The 11,008-nt window shown below is 41.3% G+C and overlaps 1 protein-coding gene across 1 annotated transcript; it reads right to left on the reverse strand.

Annotated features, from left to right (window-relative positions):
* Positions 1-1,015: 1,015 nt before the first annotated feature.
* LOC311488781 (uncharacterized protein) lies at positions 1,016-3,720 on the reverse strand (the record flags this gene model as incomplete). The annotated part of the gene is made up of 4 exons (XM_084545631.1): positions 1,016-1,239; positions 1,916-1,926; positions 2,143-2,312; positions 3,577-3,720. The coding sequence occupies 4 exons, from the start codon at positions 3,718-3,720 to the stop codon at positions 1,061-1,063; spliced, it is 504 nt and encodes a 167-aa protein (XP_084401757.1). The 3' UTR covers positions 1,016-1,060.
* Between the last annotated feature and the right edge of the window lie 7,288 nt (positions 3,721-11,008).

Below are 11,008 nucleotides of genomic sequence, written 5' to 3' on the forward strand. Positions count from 1 at the left end.
CATGATTTGTACCGTGCAAATATCTCCCACATCACTTGAGTTTTATTCATGTGCTTTTATTGTTGTTAATAATCTGTTCTGTAGCCTGTTCTGTCAGTTTAATATGTTCCAGTCTGTCCACTGCAGCTGTATCCCATAATTCTGGTTTTAATTATAGTCAGGCTGAGACCTCTCCGGGCTGCACAGGGAAGCAACATGAGATCACCTGCAAATACACTGACTGATGCAAACAGTTGAATTACTAACTAGCGTACCTAATGTATTGCGTGCACATTATTTTTATTTTTAATTTTTTCACCTTCACCATGCATCATTAACTGTGTGTTCACACAGATTATGAGCGTTTTTATTTACTTTTTTTTTTTTTTACTTTGCCATCTTTGTCAAGTGAAAACCAGCAAAACAAATCCTCCATTGAACTGAATGTGCTACACATGGTCAAACCACTTTATTTGAGGATTGCCAGCTTTAAATGTCATTTAAAATGAAGAAAAAATGCAGATGAATTTAAACTCTTTCCTATTATACAAAATGCTTCCCTGAGAACATTTATTGCACACTCAGCGGCTATTTTACTGCGTACGTCAGTAATATATGACGCAGTCCAATGCGACAACATATCTGTAGCTGTAGGTGATCATTTAAAGCATTTATTAATATGCAATTGATAAGTTTTAATACTAAACAAATTTCGTTATACAGTAACAAACAGACAGTTAAATTAATAAAATTGCTCTGAAGTAAACAGTATGTTTGCAAAGCTCCATAATTGAGCTGTTGGTTTGAATTATGTGGTTTTTGTATTCTTTTGACTACTTTGGTGTTGCATCAGTTGTTTGTTCAGTATTACAGGTGAGGTATTTGGCTGCAGCTTCATGCAGTAGATAAACCAAATGCATTGAAGTGCCACCTATTACATAGTGTAAAAAAAAATAAAAAATGGTGGTGCCAGTGCATTACATGTTGTGCATACAGTGCATGAAAGACTTAATTTGACAAGACAGGAACACATTAAAGGAGGTCTTCTTTGTTTGTGAAGGGAGTGTGTGGACGAGCTCAGCTAGAAGGTGCTGATCTGCCGAGCCAGGACATAATCCATTTTCCTTTTCCTCTTATGTTTGAAGAGGATGCAGAGGAAGATGGAAGCCACTGTCAGGAAGCAGGACAAGGCCACCACAGCTACAACCAGCCATGTAAATGTGGAGTCTGTGAAGAGAGGCATAGGTAAGATCTGGTTTTCTTAATCAGTTCAAAGGATAATTCCAGTAAATTCCACTAAAACGTAAGGCTCTTTTAGGGTACTGCGGGACATAAACGATGTAACTTACGTACGTAGCCTACGTCTGTGCGAGCCATTTATACTTGTGGCTCCTGGCTCACTCTGTTAAAAACGCCACCCAAACACTAGTCGGCGCTGTTTCTATTTTGCCAGTCGGGTTAATTTTTGTTTCTACTTCCTGCTTCACTTTCGCGAAGAACAATAGCGACTGAAACTTTACCCAAACTTTCGTCAAAATTTCGACAAAGACGAGTCATACAAGTACTTGTATCTCTGAACCTCCTCGGTCAATCTTTCCTAGATGTGTTCCATCTTTATTGATCCAAAACAATCAATTAGAAAATTGCGGAGATGGAGAAGCAGCCGGAAATACTAAAGCAGAACCAAGCTGCTACCAAGCGGACCAATCACAGCTCTTGCGTGACGCGTAGTTAGGCTACAGCGCTAGGGCTTACGTAAGGTCTGCGCTGTCACCGTAAATTGACACAGAAGCCTAAACCGCCTACTAGAGGATTTGGCGACAGTGTTTGTCGTAAATATTAACATTTTTTCCACTGGCTGACACCTTTTAATCAGTGACAGAATAGTTTTGGTAGGGCCTTCCCACGCAGACACTTCATATACCCCTCGTGCTACCTTTGGGGTCTCTGGGACCCCAAGTGAATGGACAGACAGATAGAGAGCATGCAAGAGGGTAGCACGAGGGTTAAACAAAGACAACTCCCTCTAGTTGAAGCATTGCCACGACTCATCTCCGTGTTCACATCCTCTTCCATTATTCCTGCAACGACTCGCCTCAGCACAATCTGGCTGTTACAACTCTTTATCTGTTCAGTTCTCATCTGTTAAAAACAACAAGTTACCTCCTCCTGCCCTGCAGAGAGCACCTGTCGAGGTACGATGACTCCACCGACTGGCCATTTACCAGCCATGCGACTGCAGTGGAGTCTGCCACTTGACATTCAGTGACCACATAGCAGAACAGCTCCACTCCTGAGCCTAAAATCAAGTCAAAGAGCAAATCCACGTTAAATTTTTGTCAAATATGAAGTTGATATTCTTCCGTACGAGAAGACAAATTATTTTTCATTACTCACCATGCGAACTTTCAAAAACAGTTCCGTTAATCGGCAGTACAGTCTTGGGTGGCTGAATTGCTGGAGCTAAGACAAAGAATATCATCAATTTAATGGCTCCTACAAGGAAATTTTGTTTTAAAATAGACAACAACAACAAAAAGAAAAAAAAAACTCACCAGGGGCAGTGCTGTGTAACAGCCTTTTTGTTGAGTTTTCAGGTGAGTTTCTGTTCCCTGTGATTCATTTGAATCAGTTAGTCCAGTAGATGGCAGACTTGTGCCACTTTCAGCCAATGAATGCATACGCTTGTTACTCATAATAACAATTTAAGTCCCCTGTGTCTTAAATAAGTGCAGATTCATTGACTCTTTTGAGAATTGTCTTTGATTAATCAATAATAACTGCACATTAAGGGGTTAAATGGAGCCGAAATATGGCTGGAATTACGACTAGTTGTAAATAATACCTAGTACCAGGATTAGCCTTTATGGCAAGTATGGCAAATATGGCAAATGCCTCAAAGGACAGGCTATCTGTGCTATTGGTACTCATTTTGACCTTTGTCCTTATTGTTATTGTTTATTACTAAAAATTCTGCAAGGTCAACACAGTTATAAATGGCATGGTTGAATATTTGGCGCTGTGTTTTACTTAATATATTTATCCTTAATCCTAATTATGTTGTACAAACAGGGGCAGTCCATTGCTCTGAAAACTTAATATCTGCTTAGCCTGTAAATGTTATAAAGAACCTAATATTGGAGCATTTTTGTTTAGCATTTAAAACTCGTGATCTAAATGAACAGATAAATGGGTCTAGATGAGGATTTTCAAGTTTGATGCAAAGATATAATAATAGTTATTGAATTCGGTGAAGTTATTGCGTGTGCAAAAACACATTTAGGGCCTGTTGCCTCATATGTGATTTCTGTTGACCTCTGCTGGCCGTTAGTGGCAATGACTTTAACTTACATTAAATTATACTGCACTTGCTGTCAATTAACATTGTTGGAATAAAATAAGAAATAACATTGCTAAACCAATTCATGTAAGATTTTACCAGATTCTTGGAACTTGTTTAATTCTGAGTCAGGCAAAAAGAATTACAGGGTTTGCAGTGTTTAAAGCAATATAGAGCCGGGCTTTTATTTTGAAAATCCCAACTACTGATGCTGATAAGCAATATGAGTATAAAGGTTTGTTTTTTTTCCCACTCACCTTGTACCACTTTATCAGTCTCTCTGTCTCGTTGAAGTAATTTAGAGATGGACAACTGAAACTCAGCTCTTCTCCCACCATGGCTGACACTGGGTAGGACAGTTTACCAATGTTCCCTGGGGTGGACTCATACACGTATAGCATGATTCTGCTAGCGTGATTCTGCTAGTAATGCCATAGGTTTCGTTTCTGGGGACAAAAACGGGGACAGAAATATTAACATACAGGTGGAAAAAACAAATATGTTGCAAGTGACAAAATCTCGCAAGTCTTCGTCTAGACGTTTTAAAGCCGGGGAGATGCTGTTTTTGGTATTTAACATTTTCAGAAAAAATTAACAATAACAACGCAACTTTTTTTATATATTTTTATATTTGAATCCCTCGTTACTTAATAATTGGTCCCTGTCTTTGCTATAGATTCCACTGTTTTTAGCTGTTACTGTGTTCTTGCCAAACTGGGGAGAAAACGACTTGATAGTTGCGAGGTGGGGCGTCCTTGGATCAGACTTGTTTCTCAAGCACATCCCACAGGTGTTAAATTGGACGGAGTTATGGGGAATTTGGAGGCCAAGTCAGTAACATTTGATATGTTCCTCAAACTATTCCGGAACCATTTTTGCTCTGTGACAGGGATCCTGCTGACATCAGGGAATATATGTATCCATGAAAGGATTGTACATGGTCTGCAATAATGTTGAGGTTGGTGTTACAGTACGTGTCGAGGTAACATCCACAAGAAAGGCAGGACCCAATCAAAATATTGTCCAAAGCATCAAACTACCTCCTTCAACTTCATTTTTTCACAGTCCATCCAGGTGCCAGGTATTCCCAGTGGTCCAGGTTCTGATGCTCAAGTGGTCTTGTGCACATTGTAGGCAGTGATCAGGGGTCAGCGTGGTTGTGTTGGCAGTTCACCACTTTTGAAAGATACTGATCACTGGAGACCGACAAGAGCTGCAGTGTTTTTGGAGATACTCAGAGCCAGCATTGTCTAGCCATTAAAAACTGGCCCTTGTCAAAGTCGCTCAGATCAACTTGAACATCTTTTTCTGCTCATCAGCTCATCAGCACTTAGGAAAAAAATCTTGTTACATGTTGCCTAAGACACCTATCAGCCATAACATTATGACAGGTGAAGTCACTGACATCATCATTCATGCCATCAGCATGCTGGTGTCTTTATACCTTTTCTCACATGTGTAGGTTGAGACACCTGCATGGGTAGAAACCACAGTGCCCCGTTCCGATGAGCCACAACATTAAAACCACCTTCCTGATATTGTGTAGGTCTGGACCTTCTGAGGGTGTCCTGTGGTGTCTGCAACAGAATATTGTTAGTGGGGGCCTTTGAGGGGAGGGGCCTCTGTGGTGAATGTTTTTTTTTATTTGTTCCTAAAGCGTTTTTGTATATGTGCCTGTGTCAGGCTGCATCCTGCTGGGGATGGCTGCTGCCATCAGGGAGTGTCATTGCTATGGGGTGGGGGTGCGTGGTCTGGTCAAGGTGGGTGCTACATGTCTAAGTAACATCCACATGAATATATGCCAAGTCCATAGTTTTCCAGCAGAACACTGAATTGTCACAAGATAGTCAACGTTATTTACTTCTCCTGTCAGTGGTCATAATGTTGTGGCATGGATGACATGGTACCACAGCAACATAACAGCAGACTCACACATTTCTGGGGTAAACAGTCAAGAATAGAATTTATCATAGTTGCAAATCAGAAATTCACTTTGCATGCAAAAACAGTTTGTTAGTGTGATTTCAGTCCTTATATCTGTTTACTGCTTTTGCTAATGTTCAGCCTGGTTTCTTCTCTTAATTGTGTCTCCAAAAGTACGTATTAGATATTTGTGAAAGTAGTTGTAAAGGTCAGGCCATGGAGCACGGACAGCATCGCAAACTGTTGCAGCGTAAGGAAGAGTCTCTTTCTCATGACTTTTGAATTACAATATTTCAGGACATTTGGTAAACTCATGCACTGATGCCTCACAGCAAGAAGGTTCTGGATTCTGTGTGGAGTTTGCATGTTCTCCCTGTGTCTGCGTGGGTTCTCTCCAGGTACTCCAGCTTCCTCCCACCATCCAAAGACATGCTCATTAGGTTAATTGGTGATTCTAAATTGGCTGTAGGTGTGAGTGTGACTGGTTGTCCGTATCTTTCTGTTAGCCCTGTGATAGACTGGAGACCTGTCCAGGGTGAACTGTGGAGTCATATGTTCGACCCCCTCTATGTCCATGGTTAAGGTGCCGTGAGCAAGTAGCTAAAAACCCCTGACTACTCCTTGGCCCCTGCTACATGTGCACAGAACAAATCCCTTGCATGTGTATACAAGCTGTAAACACACAGCAAATAAAGCTGGTTTGATTTTAAATACTCTGCATGAACAAAATGCAAAATGCAAAAAAAAAACAATGTCTTTATGTTTTACATGACTCATCAGCTGCACAAACACAGTCCTTTGAGACTGCAGGCATAACCTCAGAATCAGAATCAGCTTTACTGGCCGAGTATGTGTACACATACAGGGAATTTGACTCCGGTAACTTTTGCTCTCTTGTACAGAAACACACGGAACTTAAAAGTGAAAAAAAAATAAATAAATAAATCTCAATCTGCAAAATGGAGGATAAGGGCAGATATATTACCTCTCATGCGGGGTATAAGTATTATATTCAGCCCTGTGAATAAGCATCTGCTCCTTTCCAGAAATGAATCATCAAGTGCTGAACATTTTCGAGCACATTCATAAATCTAAAACCACAAATGGGGAAAAAAAACATAATGTAGACTGTAACTTTCTGCCCGCAGTCGTGAAAAGTCTTGTGAAATGACTGTTCAGCACGCTTCTGTTTTTCACACATATTCATATTCACACTGTGAAATGGTTTTACAGCACAGAACCCCTACAGCTAACCCTGGCTTCAATCAGCCAATGGAAATGTTGCATAGCGCATGAAAAAAAGGATAGGAAAGTCTGAGTTTATTGTGGTCTCTTATTACAGCGTCCTGCATTTACTCGCACCTGCCACAAGGTGTCACTGCCGCGCTTTTGTAATAATGCTACATTCAGGAAAAGTCTGAACTTTAAATACCAGCCAGTGGAATTATTCCCTAATTAAGTGTGAGGGTAACTTCGAGTCTATTACATTGTGTGGTATTTTGTTAAATAGCCCAATGGATTGTTATTAGGTTTACTCTATCGTTTTAGTTTCAAATTATTCAGAAATTGTTCTTTAATTGTACTATTCGATGCTCGAAATATCATATTTAAAGTCTCACGCGAACGCAGCATTGACGCTGGTTTTGTCGCATGGTGGACGAAGTTTATTTTTTCAAAGTTGTGAATGAGATGTTCAGAGACGAGCCGTTGGATTTATCAATAAGTCCCCGTGCACGGAGGACGTCAATAAAAACAAACGCAAGGTAAGACAGCTGAGTCTGTGTTTGCTGCTCGCTCGCAGCAGCCTGTCATGCTGGGCAGGGCCTGTGCAGGTGTACCATATGAACACGATTCCGGATTTTCTTATTGTGCTTAACATGTGGATTTTTGTTTTGTATTCTGGGGTTTTTCTTTCCCCCTGCTTTCAGTTTCTGCTTTAAGCATGAAGTTGCTGGTTAAAGAAAAGGAGAGTGCAATTCATGTGGCAGACGTGTGGAGTTTATTGTTTGTTTAGCAGAGATAGAGCCTGGTTTTAAATGTACTAAGTAAATCCAGTTTCTACAGCCAGGTTCTTATTACTTAAATTTTGCCTGCCTACCTTTTTTTGTTGCACTTTTAAATTGAGATGTTTAGTTTTTTTGGTAGCAAATAGCCTGGTTTAATGTGTTTCGCTGCATGTGTGCTCTTCACAAATTTCAAACCGGGATTGCTCTCCAAGTCTTACTTCAAACAGTTTAAGCATTTGTAGGTGATGTTTCAGGTTAGATGTCAAATACTTGCACACTTCGTATCATTTGGAGCTTAGCTTTACTGGCATCTGTCTTGCTTAATACAAAAGCAGCTCTTCTCTTCTCAGCTCTCTCTCTCTAAATTCTCTTTTTAAATACGTTCTGCGGTGGCTGTGTTTTCCTTGTTTAATCTAGCTTTCTACATTATATGTTTGAGTTTCCCAGTGCAGTATTTTTTCCAGGATTGTCCAATATGTTGTGTCCAAAGGTTCTTCAAACAGTGAGGAATTGTTTTGAGAGTGTCACAAGATTTAATAACCACTATCAGTAGAACGTCTCAAACAACAGTGACGTAAATTGCTGTTGCTGTCTGGATGGGAACACAATGTTATCAGGTGACTTTATCGGTTTGTTGCCATCCAATCCTGAAAAACTAAAGCTGAGCTTCAATGAAAAGTAAAGTTATTAAAAACATGTTGCTGCAAATATTTCCCTCTTGTGGCAAGATCATGTACTTGTTGGATGCAAGTCTCAGTGATAAGGCGCAGTTTAACCCATTCAGGCCTAAATACTCTTCTGTAAACCCCCTCTCAAAACCTGAGGTTTTTCAAAATATGTCAACGCTTACTAAAACCTTAATTTCTCAGGCTCTGTAGCAGATAAAAACATGAGATGAAAAGCATTTGAAAGCTTACTTCTTTGGCTTTCAACTTGACTGACTTGCTAGGGCATACTCTTCAAATGCATTTTTTTTAAAAAATCAATAAACACCAAACATTTTTAAAATTTTGAAAATCAGTAAAGATCTATTTTTCCAATTACTTCGTCAATATCACTTCCTTCACTTGAGTCAGCCATGACGGATCGCTAGCACGGTGTTTAAAAATTTCGACCAAAACATACTCCACGTGTAGGCTTATTTCGACCAATCACAAAGCGTTTTATTAGTTACATTAGTTTAAAAAAAATCCCATAGCATCTCTGTCAATCACAGTGCATATAATTGGCCATGTGCCTCGAAAAAGACGACAACGCTCAAAATGACGCGTTTGCCGGTCTTAATGATAACTACGCATAGATGCGTGATCCGGTCTTAAAGGTAAACACGCACAGATGCGTGATCCGGTCTGAATGGGTTAATAGAGCATAGAGCGGTCAGGGCTACCAGGGAAGTTAAAATTATAGTGCTGCTTGCAATTTGGTTTACTGCCCCGGCTAATGTGGCTGCTAACACTGTATGAGGTTGCCCTGTCAAAGGTAGAAAAGTTAGAAAGGATGATTAATTCATCTATCAGAAAATGGCTCGGTGTCCCACGCTGCTTAAGCAGCACTGCCTTGTATGGGGAAGACATTTTGGAGCTCCCACTCAGCCTAACAGAGGAGTTTAAGTGTGCTAAAGTTAGACTGGAAATGACTCTTACTCAGTCGAAGGATCCAGTGGTTAGGAGTGCAGCGCCCACTGTTAAGACAGGTAGAAGGTGGAACCCAAAAGAGGCAGTACAGCAAGCACAGGCAGCTCTTCGGCATAGGGATATCATAGGCAATGTACAGCAAGGGCGTAGAGGCTTAGGGCTGTGTGCCGGGAAACCTCTGTGGAGCAAGACATCAGCAGTAGAAAGGAGAAAGATGGTAGTGGAAGAGGTACAGAAACAAGAGGAAGCAGTAAGATGCACTAAGGCAGTGTCGCAGGCTAAGCAGGGTCAATGGGTGAACTGGGAGAGTGTGGAGAAAAGGAAGTTGAAGTGGAGAGAGCTTTGGAGCATGGAGGCCAGCAGGATTACATTTATGACTGGGGCTACTTATGATGTGCTGCCAACTCCCCAGAACCTAAACCAGTGGGTAGGTGAGGATGCTGCCTGCCCACTGTGCACTTGTGTATGCACGCTTAGCCATATTCTGACAGGTTGTAAGGTTAGTCTTAGTCGAGCTGGGCATACGTGGAAAAAGCAAGAGGACTGCGGTATGTAACATTTGTTTGTTTAGTTCGGGCAGCAGAGAGAGCAAGCGAGTGGCTCTGGACATGTAGAAAGCATGCTAGCTGGGGAGCTAGCTAAAGGTAAGGGTGGCTGTGTGACTTTAGTGTGTGGTCGATTGGTTCACGGTTCAGTCCGCATCAACAGGGCGAACCATGGTAGATTTGTTTGTTTGGTTCGTGTTTCAGCCCGCATCAACGGGGCGAACCACAGTGGATTTGTTTGATTGGTTCGTGCTTCAGCCCGCATCAACGGGGCGAACCACGGTAAATATGTTTGTTTGGTTCGTGGTTCAGCCCGCATCAATGGGGCGAACCACGGTAGATTTGTTTGATTGGTTCGTGATTCATAAAAGGACTAGGCTAATTATTGAAATATTAGTTAGTCTAATGTCTAATATTAATGTTGAGAAATGCGGTGGCAGCGTGGAGGGGGTGACTCCAGGATGCTGGAATTCACTGTTAAGCCTTCTTGAGGTGTCGTGGGCTTAACTTAATGAAACATCGGTGAAGGGAGGTGCCCACTTGAAAACCCCAATGACTTGCTGCATACTGCTGTTGACTAGGCCAGGTATCTTGATGTTTTCATGTTGGTTGGTAGCAATATTTCTTTGTTTGGTTAGTGGGCCATACAAGCCAGCAGCATTAGGTTAGCTTATATTTCACAAGGTTTGAATTATCCTCTGCTGCTCTGTGGGCCTACAAGCCAGCAGCATTTACTTAGTTTACTTAGATTGTAGGTTAATCTAGCCAGCAGCATTTGGGTAGCTCATATTTCACAAGGTTTCATTAGGGCATCTGCCCCGCTGAAGCTCACACAGACTGAGCAGCAACGTTGGGCACAAACCGCACAAACACACCCTCCTCTCTTTTTGTGAGGTTCTCCGTCAGGTCATAGCACTGCAGAGTTGCGGCACTGCAGAGTTGCGCCACCGCCCCCTCCTCCCGCCCACATCTGTAGCCTCAGTCAATATGCAAAAGTGTTTGAAGTTTCCTTGTTCAATGTTACAGAGAATAAACCTACACATCTGCAGTGCACCACCTGTGTACCTCTCACTTGTGGTATGATACTATGGTTGACACAGTGGTCAGATTTATAACTAGTCTGGTACCTGTTACATTTAAATAGGATTGGTCTCAAGTTTCGGTGGATGATGGTGTGACCTATGTTATTTAATCTGCTACTACACTGTTGAATGTGCAGACTACACATTTAAAAGTGTAGTAATAGATTAAAATAGAATAAAGATTATGTTCATTTATTTTTTTAATTTCAGTTTATGTGATTTGAGAACAGATTATTGCAGCACAACAAAAATATTTATTTTGTAAAAGAAAGAAACGGTGTGGGAGCATGTGGAGCCTTTGTTTTATTATTTTACACTGTCGCATCGGTAGGCGCCCAACCTAACTCACTCTTGATGTTTTGCGTTAATCGGGTTGAGGTGACCTGGGATGGTGTCAAATACCCGGCTTGAATTTGTTGTCCCAGTCCACCCCTGGTGGTGGAAATGTTTTTTTTACGAGAGGGAAGGGGGGTCAAAAAAGCTAAAAACACAGAAGAAG

Source organism: Chelon labrosus, assembly GCF_963514085.1.
Source record: "Chelon labrosus genome assembly, chromosome: 5".
Lineage (NCBI taxonomy): Eukaryota > Metazoa > Chordata > Actinopteri > Mugiliformes > Mugilidae > Chelon > Chelon labrosus.